Source organism: Sebastes fasciatus, chromosome 2 (genome assembly GCF_043250625.1).
Source record: "Sebastes fasciatus isolate fSebFas1 chromosome 2, fSebFas1.pri, whole genome shotgun sequence".
Taxonomy (NCBI): domain Eukaryota; kingdom Metazoa; phylum Chordata; class Actinopteri; order Perciformes; family Sebastidae; genus Sebastes; species Sebastes fasciatus.
In genome coordinates this window covers 23,187,888-23,211,627 of record NC_133796.1, presented here as the reverse complement: position 1 = coordinate 23,211,627, position 23,740 = coordinate 23,187,888, and the positions used below count along the sequence as shown (strand labels likewise).

Below are 23,740 nucleotides of genomic sequence, written 5' to 3'. Positions count from 1 at the left end.
TTTCAAGGCTTTTGGATCAAAGCCAGCAGCCTAACATCCTTAAGCAAGCCCAGGGTTATGGATGAACCCAGATGCTTATTCCTCTGTTCTCTTTAATATGACCGTCTCTTAATTAGTTTCCAAACCTCCAAATATCTTACACCAAAATGACACATTTCCCAAATAGCACATTTCTAAAGGGGCACGGAATCTAAAATCTTTTCATGTTGGTTCAAAATGTTGTCATCAATAGAAATCACAGCAATTAACTGAGACAGGCTGCAATGCGCTAAAATCACAGGCAGAAAAGAAATCATGCCAAGTGTCACATGTAGATGTACTATTTATTTTTACTTGCATGACTAAAAGGTCACCCAATCCCCATCTAACCACAAGAGAGTTTCTTTATAAATGTACAACTTTACAATTAAAATGTATCTGACCATAGATTTGAAAAAAAAAAAAAAACACTGTACCGCCCTTGTCTAATAACAATTTACATGCATATTGCCAAACTAGTGAATATACCTGTACATAGCTTTATTTATAGTCTGGGAGATCAATACAATTAAAGCTGTGTTTTTCAGTGGGAGGTTGGTGTACAGAGAAAGGTACACTTATTTGATTTATCAAGACAGCTGCACTAATGCCAAAACATCACATATCGTTGGGTACGTTTTTTAATTCATCAAAGGCCTCAGAAATCAGCCTGTATCACTACCAGCAGGAATAAATACTCCCTAGCCCTTGCAGGGTGCCAAAACAATGGAACTATGCTCACTCTATCTCTCCCCGCCAACACCTGAAGCCTCAATCTAAGATATTCTCCTCAACATATGATAAATATAAAATTAGCTGTCAAAATCTCACTCAAAAAGCCCACTTTTATCTTCAACCATCAAAGAAGGCGTTATAATGATCATAAGCACCTCTACAGCCTTAGAAAAGAAAATTGATCAACCGTATAGGCAGAGCCAGATCTACTGTGCACGTTGAATGAGAGCCAAGAGAGCAAAAACATCATTATGGCTTGAGCTACGTGACTACTGAATAGCTTGGTATCCAGTTTGAACCTCTGAAAAAAGAAAAAAAGGACTTCCCCATTGGTTTACACCAAAGAGGCTCTGCCTTAGTACCACGAGACATATAAATGCACCCTCCTCCCAATCAGGTAGTAGTCCTATGAATCTAGCACTCCTCAGTGACAACAACACCACCCTCCAGTGTTGTTATCATTGTGGCTAAAACATGCCCTTTTCTCTGCCCTCATGATGGCTCTCGATTGCAACTCTTTCTTGGCATCATCAGCCTAGGCCGACTCCTGCCTCGTATGTCTCTTGCTGACAGGAGTAATTGGAACAGCAGCGGGAATTTCACCAATTCTACCCACTCCCTGCCTGCGCACCAGCCCATCAACGATACAGTGAGTGTCTGCCTCCCTCTTCCTCTTCCTCTTCTGGCCCAGTGGTCAAACTCCTCTCCCATCCTGGAGAGACATGATGATGACCAGCCTGTTTGTTTCTCGGTATCTCTAAGACCTTCAGCAGTCAGGGAGCCATGAGTGCTGCTCATGGCAGCAACAGGCACGTCTGGCTAGGCCTTTATCGCTAAAGGAGCATTAGTGACAGCCTTTTCGCCCACTGAGGAGGAGCTCAGAGGAGCTGTGGACCCACCTGCAACCCCAGCCCCATCCACATCATTTACTGCAGAGGCAGCCCAGGGAGTGTTGCCTGTGACCCTTCTGCCTCTTCATGTCCAATAGAGTGCTCCAGGAATGAGTCCTAAAACCCGGAAATGCATTAGCATTTTAGCACTTCCGGTTCCCACGTCTCGAAGTCAATGGGTTTTTGGAATGGGTTTTTATTTAGATGTCTGAAATAAAGTCTTTAGCTAAACAGATTTTAATGTTTTGTTTTACAATATAACCCATATATTACCCATTTGTGAATTTTGAAGCTTTTACGTTTCTTAAAAAAGGCGGTTACTAACAAGTGGCTAAACGAGACTACTAAACGTCATCATGCTTACTCGTATTCATGCTACTGTGGTGTAGTTTGTTTATAACCAAACGTTATTTTTTTTGCTTCTGGCGATTGCATTTACGTTTAAAAAATCATAAAAGTGATGTTCATTTTTGGAGATTATCTTGTGGAACAAAATGTGTAAGTATCATAAATGTTTGTTTGCCACAGAGCTTATTTTCTGCAATAATCCAAAACCCAATGGAAAAATCCAACTGTTTTTTTGTCGAGGGAATCTGTGCAATTCTAACTTCCGGGTTGGCCTACAAAAATATGTCATCCTTGCACCACTCTATAGAGGATATTTTATAAATTGATGAGTTCCATGCTATATCTTTCCAATATATATGCAATGAGGCAATTGTATTCATACAGTAACTCTAAATAAAATAAGCAAACTGATTTGCAATACAATGGGTTGTGCTCCACTGTTGCATGCACTACATCAAACTTTGCAAGGGTAAAAAACCTTTCACTGCCCCAGCAAGAGTGGCATGATTGACAGCAGTGAGATATGAACAAATTTAACTTCAAACTAGTGCGAATCGTCGCACATCACCATCACATCCACCCGCAATCCTGTGGAAGAAATACCACCTGTGATTTCAACTTGTCTCTTAAATAACTGTGCCTAGAACAGACATGGCAATGGAGCAGCTCTTTTCCCATCGCTTCCCCATCCCTGCCTCCATTTCCATTGCGGCCCTCCTTGCCTCACAACGGAACATGGAACATCAATGCCTCAATCCCTCTGTCTCAATGTACACTCACTCTCAGAGCATTTACTCTTTTGTTCTGAGCTTCCCCTTCCCTCGGATATTTCGGACACTGAAGAGAAGATACAGAGATGATAACAACTGACACCTCATCTGCGACACGCAACAAAGGTTTTGTCTCCCTGCCGTAGGAAAAGCTAACAATACCTAAATATCCTACTGTGCCTGCCCTGCAGTTGACAGAAACAGCAGCATTCCTGTAAGAGTTCAACATCACTACCAAAATATGCTGGAACATATACTGATAAAGCAGCCTTAACCGGTGAGCTCCAATACGTTTGTGAATTGAGGTTTTTAAGGGAAATATGTAACAATTATTAAAAATGCATGGTTATTCACTAATGAATATTGTCATCATGAAAACACATTCAGCATCATTCAAAATGGCACATTTTGCCAAAAAGGGGACAAGTTTGCAGCTATGTAATACGTTTCTCTAAATAAAACAAAATAGAAGTTCTATGCTTGTATTAAAAAACTCATATTAACTCATAAACTCATATCAAAAAAGGCATATTAGGCAACTTAAACACAAAATGCATTTAATTTTTCAAAAAGTACTCAGTGTTTAACATGCTCTGTTTACAATGTATGATGTACATTTACCTACTTGGGCATTTGTTTCTCTTTCAATGATCAGCTCTTTCAACAATCAATCACTTTAATTGAGGTCTAAGCCACAAATGGAATTTGGGAAACGGTAGACCACAATTTATGCTTAATCAATGTTTAGACAGTAAGCCCCTGTCTCATGTTTTCTAATGCTAGCTGATTAAAAGTCTCTGAGGTTAGCTAGAAGTTCATCCTGAGAAAGTCCGAAGTGAACTGAGCTCCACAGTATGGCTGGTTCACATTAAAGTGTGTACAAAAAGATCAAATTTGGAAGATATTTTTGCGCAGATCAAGGTGGGCTGTGAGTTTTGATCCACATCTATTCCATTGAAACTGCATAAGGAAGGAATCTCTTCACAGCTGTACAGGAGAACAATTACAGCAAGCAATAACTATTTGAATGTACATTATGTGCATGTGAATATTGTATAAAGAATGTAAATGTAAAAATGTATTTGTGTATACGTAAATGTATCTGCATTTAAGAACACTGAACACTAGTTCAGAACATTAGAATTGTTTTAACTACTTAGAATTTGCCCATCTCCTCATGCGGTATCACTAAGACAGAGTAGAGACATTTCTGAAAATAGTTTCCAGGTGTTTTAAAAGGCAACACTAAGTAAAACACAATTTCCTACACAGCAGGGGAACTGCAGACAACTCAACACAGTGGGGTCTCCAAGAAGTTATTTCAAGACAACTACTGCTACACAACACGCTGGCAAAGGTCAGCAATTATTTTGTGTGGAAAAATACATGACAATTGTTTCTCTACAAGGCAATCTGCGAAAATCGCAAGCCAGAATCACACCAAGCTATATCAGCAAGGAACATGTATCAATTTAGGATGCAGTAGTAAAGGGTAAATTGGCGAAGCCGTTTTGTGGTTGAGAAGTGTGTATCAGGAAATTGGTTTCCCTTTTTCCTGAATTTTTTGGGTCAAGTCAAAAAAATTTAATTTTAATTTGCAATAATAGCATACTTGTGCTAATACAGTAGAACACAGTAGAGACGGATGATACCAAAGCACCAACGTTTGTTTCACTCCTGTGAAGCTCACTGTTTCAGTATGTTGAACCATGTGGCTGATGACGTCCAAAGCTTCAAACACCACTGGTGCATCAGAAAGCGCTTCATTTAGTTTGACAGTTTTTAAAGTTTTGCGCCTAAACCTTGTGATAGGCACATTAGTGATGTAAGAGGAGAGGAGAATAATTGAGATTGTATGTATTTTTAAGATGTTTTTTTTTTATTTAATGTGTGTTGTACAAGTAGCGAACTCCTTTAAGGAATAACTCAGTCCTACTTTCGGCCCCCTTGCTGGGACCACACCCATCCTCGAACTCAACCTTCATTTTGACGTCAACAACACATATGTAAAGTTTCCGAGTAAGGGTTAAATCAGCAGCAACTGGACTTGGTTTAGATTCTTGAAGATGTGCATTTTGCACCATTGCAATGCTATCACAGTCACAAAAATCCGTCCACAGACACACACAGACAACAATACCAGCGTCGCAGTCAATGCTGGTAATCAACAAGGTGTTGTAGTTCTTTAGCCCCAGTCTTGAAGGGCTACTATAAGTTTTACAAGCCACCAGTGCTTGCCAGTGTGCTTGCTGCGTTTGAAGCCCTGAAGCCTTGAACCACTTTTCTGCGCAAATAGAAAGAAAGCCTCAAAGCTTCAAAGGGCTTCATCCGCTCATAATAATAGCATAACCTTCAAGGTATTATTGCTTAAGGACCTGGTATTAGTCTGAGAGGGCAAATTATTACACGAGAGCCTGGCCAGCCTCATAAAATAAAGTCATAATTTGAACATGGTCCTGGTATTAGGGTTGGGCTGGTGAAAAAGTGTTGAAACCAGTTTGATATTAAGCCAAACACCGGACCGGTATACTAAATTTCACCATTAGTTGTCGCACTTGACTCAGCAGCCGCTGAAAATTCAGAGGGGCGGCTTGTCACTAAATGAGAAAAAGCCCAGTTCACCTTAAAGATCACCTTGAGTGAGCCTGGCCCGAAGTTGTCGCTAACTTCGGGGCTAACCCTCTTCACTTTGAAGCAGTTGGCAAGCAAGATACATAAACATTAAACTTGGCTTGGGTCTTGAGGAGTTGTAGCATTTATTCATCTACGGCCTAAACTATACACACACTGTACTGCTACGTTCACAGATATTACTACTGACTTCATACTCATCATCACACACGCTCGCTCCCTCTCCCCCTTTTTCTCTCGACCACACACACACGCTAACGTTACGGGCGGCCGGGCTTGCAATACACTGGGTGGCGGAAACCCGTCATGTCTTGTCACACCAAAAAACACATGAACTTTCAAGTAAACAAACACAACGTACAACGTGCACTGTGTGTCTCTTCCACCCTTCCACCTCTACTGAAATTTGATCTCCATGTTGCCGGCCTCGGCACAGCAGTAAATTGAGTATAAACAAACACAATATTAGATTAATAACATTGTCATAGCTTATTATTACTAATGCAGTACAGGTTGGAGTTAGCGCTGTGACGCCATCGGCGCAGGTTGCTGATGTCGGCTTCTTTTTAATTTGCCAGAACGTGTCATAATGACAAAATGCCGGTTCAGCCGGTTTGCATAAAATCAAACTGTTGTACATCGGACCGGACAGGCAAAACCGGAAATCGATAATCGGTAATTACCGACATGAGAGATACCATATGTCAACACACTTATTTTCACAACTTCCCTCTCTAAACATGCAATTTACCACAACTTGTGTAAATGTAGCAGTTTATAAAACTGGTGTTATGAAGGATTTTAATTTGTTGTCTTTTGGCCAGTGGCAACATTATTTTACCAATGCAGGTAAACAAATGCGGGCATATCAACAGGCTGGTCCCCATGGTAACTAGAGATGGACAGCCTCAGGCAATTTTGGAGGGATGTCTGATTATAGCAAATATAATAAATGCAACCCTTCTTTGCAAGACACTGTGCAAACTTGTTAACCGGAAAACATTAAAAAAACAAACATGTAAAGGATCTCCTCTGAGCTGTCTGCAATGCAATGTGAGGTAACCTGGGCATTGGTTAAGATCTGTGATATTTGTTCAACAGTTGATTTAAGTTAGTAGGTGTCCTCAGAAAGAGGTTATTCTCAAGCTTATGTTAATATGAAATCAATACAAAAAACACCTCAGGTCGGCTGTTTTCATTATTATTCAAACTAAGTATCACAGACTGAACCCATATTAACTATGAACACACTCTGGGGTAGAGATTTAATGGAGTATCGCCTGCATATAGTGTTTTTTCAATAGGTTTTCTAGTCTTAAGGGTAAGAGAAATCGATGTAAAGCTTGGCCTTTTTTTGGTCTGGGAGAGAAAGAAAGGTCTTTAAATCGTTTTCCTCTGAACAATAACAGTTTTATCACCCTTTATCAAGATCAGTCTGTCTGCTCTGCGGGTAAGTAAAGGAAAAGCTCTGGGCTCAATGCTGAAACTTTGAAGGAGGACCATTCAACCATGGTAGCAAACTCACAAAATCTAATCAATTATTTTCCAGCATTCAAAATTAAGAATTAATATCAAACCTCATCCATTTGTGCTGTGAAGCGCTATTACTCAAAAGCATCAACAATTTCTGTTGTGATGCACTATCACCCAAAAGCAACAGAAATTATTAAAGCTGAAAATCTATTTTGATCACCTTTTGGGACTGGGTGAGCGAACAGAGAGAGAGAGGAAGAGAAAGAAAGCCAGACAAGCTCAGTATGCACCGAGGCAGCAGTCATTATATTGGGTTCATTTGGATATTGGGGATTGGGCTCTATCCTTCCACAACATAAGCAGATCACTAATTTGATGGCCAGGATATGAAGTAAATTCTTGCAAGGAACATATTTTTGAAATCATGGCTCCTTTTAATTTAGCATTTTAATGACTACTCTGTTAAATATTCCTATCCTCAATTCAGTATTTGCGTATTTTTATAAATGTGTCCCGGTGCAGGTGTAACTACATCTCCTGATGAGACAGAGATGCATGACGAGACAAATAGCATTGCACTGGCTTGTAATCCAATTTACTGTTTTTTGATATTGAATAATCAAATTCAATTCCTCCGCAGTCTCTCTCGGGCAAGGTCCCATAGACATAGTTTTTCATTGAAAAATACACAGAATTATATAATATGTGCCCAGAGTACGAGAAAAATTCTAAGGTTTTAAAAATACATGACATTTAAACACATTAAAAGGACCAGTGTGTATTTAGTCACATCACGTGGGGAGGTGGCAGTTTGAGCTACGGTGGCCTTCAGGTAACGTACAAATGTGAAATGCTCTATCTAGAGAGTGTTTGGTTTGTCTGTTATCGGCTACTGTACAGTAGAAACATGGCAGACCAACATGGTGGACTCCGTGAAGAGGACACGCTCCCTATGTAGATATGAAGGGCTCATTCTAAGCTAACGAAAACACAACGATTCTTAGTTTCAGGTGATTATACACTAAAGAAAATATAGTTATGAATACTATACTCAATTTCTACTAATAGATCCCCCTAAATCCTACACACTGGCCCTTTAAATCAAGAAACTATATAAAGTTAGGCAGCAAAACATAGGAAGAAAAATTAAGTTAAAAGAAATATGCGTTCAAAAACTTACAGTTTTAGAGGCAGTAAAAACATACTGGATGACCATTTCTCTCTTTGTGTTGAGGTCCTTTTCTCTCAAAGGAGTCTTTTTGTCCTCATTCAAGTTCATGTCCTCCTGAAAAAAAAAGAAAAGAAAAACAGAAAGAGGGTATAAGTCTTATTGGAATTTTAATCTTATCTTATTAAAAATGCAATATTCTAGCATATTCTTTAGCAACACCTCTGGCGACAGGACTTGCTTTGTTTTTTTCCCACAGCTTATTAATTATACAATACTTTAGCAATATTAGCTTTGGTCCAAATTGTTAGTGTAGACAGCTGATTGTTTTTTTACCAAATTTATTTTTCCCCATTAACTTTTTCTGTTTTCCCATATATTGGCCAAAACATAAGATAGTGCTTTATTTCTGGAAATTATATTTGACAAATTGGGGGTCATATCATATTAGAGGATTAAACATTATTTTATTCACAACAGCAGAAGTCTTTATAAAGGTAATCTTCCAAAGTAAGCATGTTACTATAAGAGTTTTGCATTAATGGGTGTCGCCCTAATGTTTTTACATGGGTGTCTACCTGTTCTACTTCTACTACTACTACTTCTACTTCTTCTACTTCTAAAGTAATCAGTCCCAAAATTCTCAAGTAATTTAATTTCCACAAGTTATCTGCTGGCTCGAGTTGAGTGTTTTGGTTCCATGAAGGACATACTATATTGAAAACAAACAAGTTAAAGTTGTCTCCCAATGTCTTTATAGCAGTCATACGTCAAGCAGCAATATGATGTCATCGGATGTCCACTTAGAAAATAGCAAGCCCAAAATGTCTTAGAGGTAAAATCTTTCTATGTTCCTCAAACCGACCACTTTCAAAAACTTAAAAAGGAGAACATGTGAGCATTTGACTGAAAAACAGGGTAAAAGAGTGTCTATTATTATTATAGCCAACGTTCAGCTGAAAGCTCTGTCATATTTGCCATGTATTTTATTTCACCAAAACATTTTATGTTCTAAAATCTTCTCCGTCACTGTGGTCACCCTTGCATCAAACATAAGTTTTACATGTCAAGCTACTCTATTGTTTTTCTAAGAAAACTTTGATGATATTGTATAATGACAAAACAACATACCATCATCTTTTCAAACAGAGCCAAGATCTCTTTTTCTGAGGTGATCTTTGACGAAAGTTCCTCAAACTGGTGCGAGGTGGACGATGAAGAAATGGACCAGTCACTGGTATTGTGTTTAGAGTTTGATAAGGGTAGTCGCTCCTTTTTACTACCCGGAATCCGAATACTGGCGAATCTGTCCAGCTGTACAGACAACAGAGAAAACACTATTAAAATAGGGAAAAGTACAGAAAGAATTTTCAGTGCAGAGTTGAAATACAAGACAGATGTTTAGCATATTTAAATGGTTAAAACTCAGAACAGAGTAGACAAAACAGTTAGTCTATTGATGAGTTAGAAAAACAATGCTATTAGTGTGAACAAAGCACATACAGTACACAGAACATCTGCTCAACACATGTTAAGCAAAGCACTATCTAGATAACAAGTAGAGTTAACAGAGACATTAGTAAGTGAGAAAAGCAGTCTGTGCTCTGTGATGTGAATGAATCCAATGAAGACCAATTTCACTGCCACTCAGAATAAGAAGATTAGGTGACTTTTAGTCAAATGATGTTAGATTTTGCAGAGACTGACAGCCAATAGAAGAGAAAGCACACCAATTTATCAAATCTTACCACATCGTCTGTGATGTTTCTAAAGGGTAAGTGCTAAAGGTGGGGAACAGAAAAAAAAAAGAATCAGGATACATAAAGGTACTGCATCAAATGTTAGAAAAATAATTGTTGAACCCTACAGCAGCCTAGAGCAAATTATTGTGATATTATTTATGAAGAGTGAAAAGTCTTGGTTCTCTATATTCTGCATTAGAGAATTCACAAATTAAATGTATGGCGTTCATTTCTTGCAGCATTAGGAGAGAAAGATACTGCGCAGTCTGAATGGATAAGGACAGTGAAATGTCGTTGTTGTTTTGTCTCTACGTTGGTACACTCATCTTGAAAATAAAAAAGAGACAAAAGTTTGCTGTCATTTATCTAAAAGGAGTTAAAAGCGCATGCGCCCTATGTAGGCATAGTCTTTCGCAGTGATGCAGGTTTGATTCCGTCAATGGTCTGGACGTCAATGTTTTTTTTTTAAATGGGTTTTAGTTAGATGCCTGAAATAAGGTCTGTGGTTAACACAAGCTTAAGAGATTGTAACGTTTAGTTCCACGACATAAATAACATCATTAATACCCCACTTGTGAATTTTGAAGCCTTTATGTGTCTTAAAAAAAGACAATGGAAAAATCTCATTGGCTTTTTGTCGAGGGAACCCAGGGCGATGCTAACTTCCTGGTTGGCCTACAAAAAATATATCATCCCTGCAGCACTCTATTGGACTGATATCTTAGAATTGTAGTAGCTACATCATTAGCATAACTTCAAAAGCGATACTTTAGATGTACACACCATGTACAGTTGAACCTGCTATGATGTTTAGGTATGCAGATCCACAGGTTTTAATGGACCCAATATATGCCAACTGAATGAAGCCCAAACTGCCACATATTCCCCAGGAGTCTGTACAACCGTCACCAAGCACGATGGGTGGGTGCCAAACTTTCCCTACAAAAAGAAAATCCTTTTGCGGCACCCAGCAGTGCAGTTTAGCAGCTTATTAAACATTTGTGCAAATGTCTAAACCCAAGTGACGTGTTAATCAACATTGACGACACTAGTCACTTAAACAAAAATAGCTGCCTAAAATGTGCTTCTCTAGTAAACCCTGACTGCAAATTACAAAGGATCTACTTGTGCAGTAGGAGCGGAGATTGGCAGTTGGCCTGTTGTTATCTGTGCGTAGCAGCTACCTCGGTGCCTGCCGAGCAAGTTTTTGTATGCTGCTTTTTCTGCTCTAGCAGATTTTTTGTTTGTTTTTCTGTAGAATTCTTGGGAAAGTTGCCATCTGTATTTCGAACAGGTGCAACACAGTCAAAAATGCCAAAGGAATAATCCTAATAAGGAATGGAAAGTCAATACAGAAAATATTAAATTTCAAAAATAATGAAATCATAATGAAATGCGGACATAGAAAGGTTAGGTTTCCTTCAAGCATAACAGCCGACCATATAGAACCTCAGAGAAATAGATCAATACACACCAGTGTTTAATTAATAGAAAATCGCCTGGAATAAAATGTGTCAACCTGTCAATGAGCAATCCCCCTAATGAGTGTTCTGACATTAACATTTTACATATTTGCTCAAAACTAAAAAAGAAACAGACTGAAAGTTGACATATTACTAAAATGACCCACCATGCCTAATACAGGAATTATTTTTTCTCCACTGATCAGCTTGGCATTGGTCAACTAATTGGACACAGCTGTCAAACTTTGACATCATATCCCCACAGCTTGACAAACTATACTAGAGTAGGCATATATTTCAAAGAGCACTAGCTAAGATGAACACCAACAATAAGACATTGACTATTCTTAATTATTTCATTCATAGCTGAGATGTTAAAAGGGGTCAAATGCACTTCACTAGTATTAGAAAATGGTCACAATTAAAAAAATTAGATATCATGAAGTAAATTACCAATACATGAAAAACACTAGTGAAGTATAGACAGTAAATGAACCAACAAATTGTGAAATAATTCCCCAAACTCAACTCTCTATTGTGGAATTATATTTCACAAGTTTTCACCTTCCCCTACACTTCCACTGTTGCACACTTGTTTTAACATTAATTTGAATATTACTGCAATGATAAATGGGTTTGTGACTCAGAAATGCCAGGCTGACTTTAACAAACTTCCATCATAATTCAGCTCTCCAGCAATGAGGGAAAAGGCCATTGATCACAATTAGATTTTTGCGTAACTCAACACCGACCTAAATTGATTTAAATGCATATCTCTTTCAAGAGTGAACTAACTCTCTGAACACAATAACAAAACTGCACTTGAAGCTAGGGGGGAAACAAAAAGCTAACAGCACAAGAAAGCCTCTGTCAACAGCATCCCTCAACAATTTAGCTTCTAATTGTTATCCAAGTCCTTGATATTCAGTTCTGCTTAGTTCTTCAGTTCTGAACAGGAAAATAAAATGCAACAGTAACATGTTTTGTTCCTGCAGGATTAATGGTATGGACTACAAAAAATGTCAAATATAAAATGAATAAATAGACATTATGACAGCTATTTTTTCTTTTTCATCAATTTCATCATATGCTACTTCTTTTACGCAGCCCAACAGTGCCTAAGCAGCCGTTTGTGCCAGCTGTTGCACACTAGTGCACGGCTGTCCAAGGACTCAGCATGTGCCTTTTATATATGTATGACATATTACAAACGTCAGGATGTCCAGTTGGTACTCATTGAATCTTGTTGTTGTTGCATCTAAACAGCACCAAACAATCAGCATCGTACAAAGGAATCCACAGGTGGCTTTCCCAGAACGCTTGCAGTGCAATAACATGACGCTGTGGGAGCGAAGGGCAAAGGAAGCTCCAAAACAGGACAGTGTACATCACATGGCTGCAGAGTAGATGGCACACTTCTAGGCTTTTATGGTACGGAAATTAAAAAATGCCTAACAGATGTATTAAAATTACTTTCATTTCATTTTTCACATGTCATTTTTAAGCAGTAAGATTCTTTGGTTTTTCCTTCTAAATTTACTCTAATTTGAGGATTTGCTGATTTTATCTGAATTATATCATTGTTAACTGAATATCTTTGGGTTTGGGACTGTTGTTCAAACAAAACAAGTAATCTGATGACATCACCTTGGTTTTTAGGAAATTGTGATGAGCCCTGTTTACTATTGTTTTCTGACATTTTCTAATGAAACAGCTAATAGTTTCATCAAGAAAATAATTGGCAGATTAAGCGATTATGAAAATATGCATTAGCTGCAGCCCCACCCTGGAGCTTATTGGTATTTGGGTTCTGAAAATGAGGAAGCAATAACAGTTCAAGGATGTCTCTTGGTACCAAACTGCAGCCAAGGGCGAGGCCTCACTGGCACTCCAACTGTACATTTCCAGGGCTTACAAACAGTGTAAGCCGTAAAGGAGCTGACCAAGTGCGTCAGGTATGAAACACACCAGTGCCCAATTCCAAACCACCCCCTATACCCTGTCCCTACCCACTTCCAGTCCGTTTGCGCGTTCATGTGGAGGGTCCGCCATATTAAGTGCCATTCCAAACCAATTCACGGGGAGTGGAAGTGGGTTATAAAACCCTCCAACAGCAAGTCTACATTAATGTAGACTTAACCAAATGCCCTTACTGACGACGTGCAACGCCGTTTTGTGTTCGTCATGGCACACGATCCAATGTAAGTTCTGTGCGACTACCGGTACAAACATCTACTGTAAACTGTCCAAACTATATATACGGTACATTTAAACTAATATTCTTATTTACACTATTCTTGCATTTTTATAAATGCATGCATTTATATTATTTGCATAGATCCTATTTTTCAGCATTATTATTTGAAATGTTGTTATATATATTTCTTATTTATATTTTCTTATGATTTCTCTATTTTTATATATTTACATTTATATTAGAGGACGGGAGCAAAACGTAACTCAATTTCCCCCCGGGGATCAATAAAGTATTTCTGATTCTTATATTTATTTATTTCCTTGCCAGAGAGAGGGAAGTTTGTCCCGAAGTGGCTGCTGTATTGATACCCTGCACCTTAAAAAAGGGTGCTTTATTGAGCTGTGAGTGTGACTACAAACAGAGTGCACTGCACCACGGAGTGGGAGGGTGTAGGGGCTGGATTGGAATTGGGCCCTGGTAATTAAAAAACTGCCCTGAAGCTAGCTATAGGGTCAGTTGGTTAACCAGCAATATTTTAGTGTTTACTAAGTTTTTCACTGTTGCAAATCTTTTGCTTTAACAGACAAAGTAGGATGGCCTGACAAGAGTCATTTGTAAATATCAGTGAATTCATTTTGCTTTCCGCTATCACCCTGTTCATTTAATTAAACTCTGATAACATCTTTTTCAATTAACTGAGACAACCACTTGTAGAGAAAATGATAATTTATAAAACGCTGCACATGCAGTCCAAAACAGAAAAGAGATGGAAACACAGGAAAAATTAAAGAACCCAAGACATCATCCATGGACATCAGATTTTGAAAACTTAATTGTTTGGAGCGTTCATTAACAGCACTGCTATCTCTATATATTTTTTTTCAAATTGACTACTAATACGAAGGGCTCTCACCAATGAATGAAACAACAGTGCTCCACCATTTTAATTACTGAAATTAAAAAACAAACTATGGCCTTTTCAGTCAAGATTTAAAGGAGCATTTCCTGCAGAAATCCCCTTATAAATAACACAAATGGATTTTTTCTCCATGGGTGGGTGTGTTCACAAGTATAACAGACCTCATGTGGTGATGTTCAAGTCTGTTGTACTAACATAGAACTCAGTGCCACAAGGTTTTTCCTCCACACAAGATTTAGTGAGTTTCTTTTTTAAAAAGATATTTTCGGTCAATGACTAACTGTTGAGTAACTGTTCTACCATTTCAGCATGATCTCACAGGCACTGACTGAAAAGACACTCAGAAAAGAAACCTTTAACAATTAAAAGTCATAGAATAAATTAGCTTTTAGTGGAAAAAGTGTCAACCATAATAAATAATAATAAAATACAATTAATTAATGAATGGCCAGGTTTTTGTGTATCAAATCAGTCTTGATTTCAACTTTCAGCTCTAAAATGACAGATATCCTTCTGACACAACTGGTGTATTTGTTTCTTACCCATCTCTTTTCAAACTTATATGGAGATAAACTGTGTTATAAATTATTTTTATATTTTTTTTAACTGGCACTGTAAAAGATTTAAGGTAATAGAATAGGTAAATGAAGTGTCTCAATTATGATAAATCCATTCCCAGTTACTTATTTCAGCTCCAACAGTCAGTAATATTGCCCAGTAACACTAAAAACATTCTCCAAAAATTAGTGATACAGAAAAAAAGGATATTAAACATATATTACATTAATGAGACCATCAAATATTTTCAGTACTTAAACTGAAAACCAACTGATTTTTTGACAATGAACAGTCCTTCTCATCCTGTCTACCCTGTATTTAAGAAGGAAAAAAACATCATCTCAAAAGAACATTAACACATTTGCATGAACTGTCTTTTTCCATTTTTTATAATGCTCTGCTTGAAAATAGCCACTGAACATGAAGTGGCCTTTAATGGCAAATCTACTTGCTACCAATTACAGTGAATGTTGTGGTATCGCAGTGCCACCTATTGAGATGACTAAATAAATGAATGCTCTTAACTGAGAACAATATTTACAATGTTTTTCAGTTATTTGTTATAAATTATAAATGTTGCTAGACAGACCGATCTGATGAGAGAGAGAGGGGGACTAAAGGTGTCAAGACTGAGCTGTACCATCACAGATACATGTATGAGAAAAAGTAGCATGATGTTCTTTGGTAGTGTATTTCTGACAGAGCAAACCCATAATGAGAGCATTATTACCTTGAAATTCAAGGCTCTCTGAGAGGCAACATGGCCTCAGAGTACTGTTTTTGTCTAGTAAAAGGAGATCCAGAACAACAACTAATACCTTTGCCTGAGTGAAAATGTGTAGTTCAACTCTCGTAAGGATGCTTTGCTTTTCACTTTTGTTGACAAAAGCAAAAAAGTGCTGCCAAGAGTCAACTGCACGAAAAGTAATCTCAGTATGTTTTCAGCTTGTATTGCTTTTATTTTGAAATAGCCACACAGTCTTGAGTGTGTGCTACCTTAGCGTACATTAAATTTGGTTTTCAATAGATTAGAATTTTGAAAAAATAATCTCAACTCAAGGTCTTTCTACTAGATTTTTTTCCAGGAATACAACAATTACAACATACAAGTACAAATACAACATTTCATGGTCATCATGAGTTTGCTCAGTTGTCATGGAGATAGCTCCATTGTCATCATTGTCAAAAGATAAGAGGTGGTCATATAAGGCAGCTATTCTCAACCACTTGGCCTCAGAGGGCCACCTAGTGGGCCGTGGAGGTACTGCCAAATGGTTAGATTAACCTCTTCAAAATCCGACGGCCTCTTTTCTGTAATTCAGAGGTTGTAGCGCACTCAGTTTTAAAGATAGAGTGAAGATTCTGGTATCATATGAAACTAAAAAGACACATCATGCTAGCTGGTCGGGAAGGAGGCTAAATAACGCTCCAAAATAAAAGTGATGTTGGAGACAACCCTGCACCAGTAAAAGCTCCAAAGCGTGTGGTGAGGAAATATGACCCTGAATACTTTGGATTCATAATGGCAGGCAGTGATGGGTGAGGGTAAGCTGAATATGTATGTGGGTCATTACACCTGACAGTGGCATAACACATATTTATAGCCCAGTTTGTCATTAAATTAGGAAGGTGGTCCTCGGAAATTTTTTCAACAATCAGAAGTGGGCCTCAAATTACAAAAGGTTGAGAACCCCCGATATAAGGGATATTATACATGTATATCGAGTAGCTGAGGCGTTGGCTGGATACATTTATGGGGCAGATTTTTTGACAGACCCGCGCAATGAGGATGTCAGCTGCGCGTGTTTAATCCGACCAATAGCATCCACGGAGATACAGAAATTTAATCGTCGTTGGTACAGACAGCCCCCTCTGTTTACAGTTGAAAAGGTATTTGATTGGCTGCGGTGAGCTGTCAATCAGCCCTGCTTTGTATTGGGATTGTTCGTTTTAGTAGCCTGGGTCTCCCGTAGGTACGATGGTTTATGTAGCCTGGGTCTCCCTTAGGTACTATGGTTTATGTAGTTTGGGTCTCCCTTAGGTACTATGGTTTATGTAGCCTGGGTCTCCCGTAGGTACGATGGTTTATGTAGCCTGGGTCTCCCTTAGGTACTATGGTTTATGTAGCTTGGGTCTCCCCTAGGTGCAGAAACCCCTTGAGAAATTTTATGAATCAGCCTATCACAATAACATCTTAAGGCTGGCTAACACCATCGTCTTTGACCCCAACCATGTTTTGAACAGTGAATATACATTTTTACCATCAAATCAGAGATACAGGGTTCCACGATTTAATAAGGTTAGACTGAAGCACTCTTTTGTACACCAGTCAATTCTAAAACTAAATATGGAGCCTAATCCCAGATCAAATGTACGTTGAAGGGCCCTTAATATCGTCTTCTGTGATTGTAATGTTTAAATGTATGTATCCTTGTTTCTTGTCTTTGTCCTTTCTGTGATGTTGCAAATGGAGCTGCTGTGACGCAAAACAAATTTCAGACTTGAGATACAACAAGAAACCTGGATAGGTGAAACACTGCTTGTACTTATTGCCATTTTCAATACATGACCTCAAGGACTCACAATGTGTGATCAGTAGGGCTGACCCAAATGCTTCGAAGCTTCGACTGTTGTCATGGTAATTGACCTCCAAATCAGTATTTGAATGCTTTGTTTTTTGTTTTATTTTCAAATATACTGTAAGTTATAAGTATGTAATAATAAAGTATAAATCCCCACATAACCGATGAAATAAGGAATAATCCAACAATATTATTCATTATACATATTCAACATTAAATATTATTAGTTCTTCTCAGACGTATATCGATATTTGTTGTATGTAGAGGTGTGTACAGTAGTGTGACAATGGCAGTGAAACGGGGGAGATGGAGATGTCAGCCTGCTGCGCTGCGCTGCGAAGCTTTGAATACCGTTGAATATTTCTCATCGAAGCTTCGACACCCCAAAAAATTGTATTTGGGAAAGCCCTAGTGATCAGCCATACTGTCCAACTGGCTTAATCCTAAACGTCCCCAACAAAATCTATTTTGCAACCAATATTTGTTGTTTTCATCTTTAACACTGTAGCTACTTTAGTAGTGTGCATACTCACAGAAAAGTGATTTATTACTAATATACTATTTCAAAATAAATTCTTATTAAGAGGTTTTGTGCATTTATTCTGAATCTGTCAAGAGATATTCAATTATCAGATGTTACTAGGGCTGACCCGAATGCTTCGAAGCTTTGACCATTGCCATGGTATTTGACCTCCAAATGACTATTCAAGTGCTTCGTTTTTTCTTTTACTTTTTTTTTGTATGTTATAATAATGTGTAAATCCCCAAAATAGCCCATGAAATAAGGAATAATCCCACACCATTATTCATATTCAACATTAATTATGAGTTATTCTCAGACAGATATCGCTGTTTGTTGTGTGTAGAGGTGCGTGTGTGTACAGTAGTGTGGCAGTGGCACTGGAACGGGGGAGATGGAGACACAGACAGAAAAACATGTCAGCCTGCTGCGCCACGAAGCTTCGAATACCTTTGAATATTACTCATCAAAGCTTCGAAGCCCAAAAAAATGGTATTCGGGACAGCCCTTAATGTTACACAAACTTTGTGCCAGGTTTCCACAGTCAGACACAGTCATAGGAAGCACCACCTCTGTACTTTCATTGTACTTAATTTGTCTGACCAACAGTTCAAAACCCAAAGTTTTTACTTTCCATACACTGTATACACACAGTGTGCATATGTCGGCTTCACCTCCTTTCAGACACACAGTGCAATGATGCAGGTTAAATGTACATTGACAGTCAAACTAAAGTAAAAGTCAGACAGTTAGCCAACAGCTCATCAGTGAGAGTGGATAATAACAGTAACAGGCTGGATTGAAAAAAAAAACACTCCTGTGCAAATCTTTACTACGGTTGTAGACTAGAATATCTGAATGGCAGCGACAAAGAATTAACTTGTCTTAGCACTCTCATGGGGTCAAATGCGGGTTGGATGTCCATTAAGTAGATCTGTGTCACACACACGTCTCCTGTCTGAAAGGGGGAAGCCTGTCTGCTTTGAAAATGAGACCCCTAACTGAGAACCCTAATGATAATAATGATGTGTTGTCCAAATAGCAACACCTCCCTTATATCTCCCAGAAGAATACAGCAGACATACCAGACAGACAAAATGTTGGTTGGTTTATATTGTAATAGTAGGAAGGACATGGATTAGTGTAAGGGCTAAACCCCTGTGCTAATTTAAACCTTTTGATTTCCTACATGCAAAAACAAAGTCGACAGCGAAGGTCACTGTTTACAAAACAAACTTTGTAAAGGATTCAAAGATTGCATTGTGCAAGATCCTGTAAAGGCAATCCTCTCTCTCTGCAATGGGACATAACATAATGGAATGTACATTGCACAGGTATGTACATTGCACAGGTATAACAAAGGACAAAGGAGGACGGTCTGCAGGACAGATTACAGTCTCTTCTGCACTATATTCACTTTTTTTAATAGTCCTGTATAACAGCTGTTACCCTGCACTATATTCAGTTTTAACAGTTTTCTTCATCTCCTTGCATTTTTATATCTGGTATATTTTTTTGTACTTTGTACTACTAACTTTTTTACTGCCTTTTTACTAACATGTTTTGCACTATGGAACTGTGATGCTGGAAACTTGAATTTCCCTCGGGATTAATAAAGTTACTATCTATCTATCTATCTACCTATCTATCTATCTATCAGAAGTGAACAAGCCTATTATTCACTGTGCAGTGATACTCTCTCACATGTGTGATTAATACAAGCAGCTACACTATAATAACACATGACTGATCCCAGCAGGAATTCAAGCCCTCATGACAGATGGCTGCTGGTGCCTGATGCATGGATTATTAATAAAGTTACTATCTATCTATCTATCTATCTATCTAATTTTTTGTTAGTTCCACCAAACGGTCTGTACACCATATAAACATTGACAGTAAGGAGTGCCAGCCAGGTTCAACCAATGTTTTATTGGCCAAATAATACCTTTTGATGTGAGAGAGAAACATTTTTGCTATAATCAACTTTTGGGACATGGAGAAATAGACTGAAGGAGGTCATAGAGTGCATGTTTTCTTACATACATTTAAGTTTTTAATGATGATTTATGTCATTCTTGATCACACAAATCCATGCTTTCCTATCTTCCTGGTTTTTGCTGCTTCTGATCATTTTGGCTCTTAATAAAGTTACTATCTATCTATCTATCTATCTATCTATCTGTAACACATCACAGCTGGATATACGCACACTATTGAGAGATTGCAATACTTCAAAGATTGCATTATGCAAGATCCTGTAAAAGGCATCCTCTCTCTGCAAATGGACATCACATAATGGGTCAGGTAAGTACATTGCACAGGTATAACACCACGTACAGCTGGATACAACTCAAACTATTCAACTGAGTGTGATATATACTTACAAACTTTGGTTTGCGGTCTCCATCGTCGTAACATGAGTTCTGGTTGGATGAACCCTTCTTCTTTTGAGATTTACTGTCTCGTCCGGTAGTGGAGTCAAACCTCTGACTGTAACTATCCATGTTGTTGACCTAACTAAAGACTTAGTACTGTAACGTTATGTTAGCATAGACTACACTGAAATGGTGAAGAGAGAGGTCCATGCGTAGCGTAGCAACCGTTCAGCTAACGTTACCTAGCTACCAAGTTTGCTAAACTAAGGTGGCTTTACTTAGCGCTAATCCAATTTATGGACTGTCACGTAAGGTTATAACGCTTCCTCTAACAGAAGGAACTGCTGCATACAAACATACCAGTTTTCTCTCCACTGACAACGTTTATCCGGTCATTAATATGAAAGCTGGATTATTATCACATGGAGCTGAGGCGTTGGCTCGAGACATTTATGAGGCAGATATTTTTTTTGACAGACCCGCGCAATGAGGACGTCAACTGCCGCGTGTTTAATCCGACCAATAGCATCCACTGAGGGACAGATACTGACTCGTGATTGGTTACAGACAGCTATGGACCGCCCCCTCTGTTTACGGTTTAAAAGGCATTTGATTGGCTGCGGTGAGCTGTCAATCAAACCCTGCTTTGAATTGGGAGTTGTTCGTTTTATTAACCTGGGTGTCCCGTAGGTACGATGGTTTATGTAGCCTGGGTCTTCCTTAGTTTTTTTTTTTTTTTTTTTTATTATTTAAAAATGACTGTATACATAGTAACAGCAGAAAACATTAAAAACATTTACATACAAACATTAGAAGCATAGAGAAAACATAAACAAAGAGCTGTGGCAAACATAAAAGGACAACAGAAATGAAACAAAACCAACATAAAATAATAATAAAAGAAAACCACACAATAAAAAAATAAAATTAATAAATAATAATAAAAAAAGCGAGAGTATGACAATAAACTTAAAAAATTTAAAAATATTGCATATATTCACTGTTTTCATTGCTTTTTTTGTTTTGTGAGGAAGAAATTGTTGACAGATATAATTCCGTTTCTTTCATAAATACAAATAAATTAGGCTTTTTTTGGTAAGTTTACACTTCTGAATGTTGGGTCTCCCTTAGGTGTAGAAATGGTTACAGTGTGTCTGCAGTCATTTGTGTGCTGTAACCGCATTACAATTTAACGATGTCGATGAACCCACAGGGCACATTTTCATGAAAACAAATTACCAACCATTTTTGTATGTATTTCATTGTTTTTATTGGATTTTTTTCCACTGGATTGTTTTCCACTGTTTTTGTTAGTTTAGTTTAGTTTTGTTTTGCACATATTTTTGAAATTATGTTAGTTTAGATCTTTCTTCCTTTTTTGTTATTGGTTTTTTTTCTCCTGGGGTTGAAGGAGACGTCCTTTGTATAAGCCTGTGGCTTCTTGACCTCTCCTGACACATTTCTTTTTTCTTTTTTTTTTCATTGGCTGGATTTTAGTGCAGTTTTATATATGTGCAAATAAATAAATAAAATAAATAAAGATACCTAAAACAAACGCAACATGTACTTCAAAGTGCAGTTATAGTAATATAGTGATTAAGGAGTCTCCAGTTTTACAACAAAACGCAAAGGCATCCAACAAAATGGTAGAATATGCAGAATTTTGAAGGCCAACCCACACCGAAAAACTATTCAAATTGTTTTTGGTTGTGGAAACTTCATTTTATTATTACATGGGGAAAAAAGACAAAACATACATTTCCCTTATGTGAGTCATAGCAGGCCTACTATGCATGGTTGATGAGTTTAAAATGCAATGACTATCTGAAATTGCACAACAGATCATAGAAGAGAAAAACATCTGTGTGCGCATTAGTATTACTCACATGTCAGATATGATTTTCTGTATGTTTTAGATAATGCTTTGTTCTTCCCCCCTCCATCCTACCTGGTCATGTTTCCAGGACTCAACAAACCCTTTACTTCTTTTCATGTGATGTTCAGGGTGGAACACAAGTTGATGCAACCTCTTTTTTTTTTTTCTTTAATCAGGATGTTCTACTGAAAATGCTTCGATGCTTTTGCTGTTGGTGTTCATCTTTGTTTGGTCATTTAAAAGTAAGCCTAGAGCTAGAGTAAAATCCCAAATACCTTGTCTGATGCAAACAACAATGAGGTGATGTGATGCAACAAACAGAAACCTTTGTGAGATCCTTCTTATGTGTGCTCCTCTCAAAAACTGATCTGCTCCCCCAAGACATGCATATCAGAGAGACTTCTTCAATATAAAGCCAGTATGGAACATTTGTGCCCCTGTTAGTCAAACACATGAATTTTAGGAGAATATTAATGTGAACCACATGACATTAGTGATTATTCTTGGTGGATACTTTTTCTAAGCTCTTCTACGGTGGATGCTGTCATTCATATTATGCTCTATCATGCAGACCTTTCTTCTTGCAGACAATAAAGTTAACGAAACCTGATGATGGTAATAGGATAAAAAACCCACAAGTAGAATTAACCTTTCCTCTGCTTTTGAGCTTCCTGACAGCTGGGACCACGGCAATCCTTCTTAAGACCTCCGAGCTGGAGTCAAATGATAATTAGACCGGTGTAGCCCACCGACAGTTACAACTTTAACAGTTGCTTGTAAGTTTGATTGGCAGTTTTTTGAAAGAACATAACTTTGCCACCATCAAAAACAAGACGCCTTTAGTATATACTTAACAAACAGGTCACAGATTTCAGCTGTCTCTTAGCTGATGTAATTTGCAGCTGTTATATTACGAGCATCAATCTTTTACAAGTGGAGCAGTGATTCAGTATAATTATGCTTCCACTATTACCATGTCAATCTGCAAAAGCGCAATAGACTGGGACAAATTCTCAGCAATAGGTAAACTGACATATGAATGGAGATTTATACACGCATGGCTTGTATGTGAATGGCTAAAAACAGATTTGGCATGCACATTTAAAATTAAAAACACAAGGTTTGTTGTTGTGTTTTTTTCTTTCCAAAAGCCAAATTTGAAGTCAAATGTCACTATTGAATGAAACCTTCAGCTATGAAGATCAAATTTGACTTTCTTTGAATTCAACCTCTTGAAATCTTGTTATCTTTATAGACCTTTCTTCCTTGAGTCCCTGAAAGGCTGTCTGCATGGCTGCCAGCAGTGTGTTAACGCTCTTCATCTATTCTAGCCAAACACAAGCCTCGTGGCATTGTGCCTTGCTAATCCTTTCAGAAAATGGGAGATCTACCCTTCCAAATCGGTCAAAGAATTGCCACAGGGATATACAAAAAAAAACACAGGCCAAATAAAAGAAATTCAAATTTTCTTG

The 23,740-nt window shown here is 37.9% G+C and overlaps 1 protein-coding gene across 3 annotated transcripts in view; it reads right to left on the bottom strand.

The window, feature by feature from the left end:
• LOC141755240 (protein diaphanous homolog 3-like) overlaps nucleotides 1–20,883 on the bottom strand; it is a 196,502-nt gene extending 175,619 nt beyond the window's left edge. For 2 of the 3 annotated variants that reach the window (XM_074614644.1, XM_074614646.1), the window contains exons 1-4: nucleotides 20,402–20,883; nucleotides 9,782–9,814; nucleotides 9,165–9,347; nucleotides 8,046–8,150 (exon numbers count right to left, since the gene is read on the bottom strand). In XM_074614644.1, coding sequence (XP_074470745.1) covers nucleotides 8,046–8,150; nucleotides 9,165–9,347; nucleotides 9,782–9,814; nucleotides 20,402–20,521 — 441 coding nt within the window. In that variant the 5' untranslated portion in view covers nucleotides 20,522–20,883. The remainder of the gene's footprint in view (nucleotides 1–8,045; nucleotides 8,151–9,164; nucleotides 9,348–9,781; nucleotides 9,815–20,401) is intronic. The other variant, XM_074614645.1, reaches the window with a different exon arrangement.
• Between the last annotated feature and the right edge of the window lie 2,857 nt (nucleotides 20,884–23,740).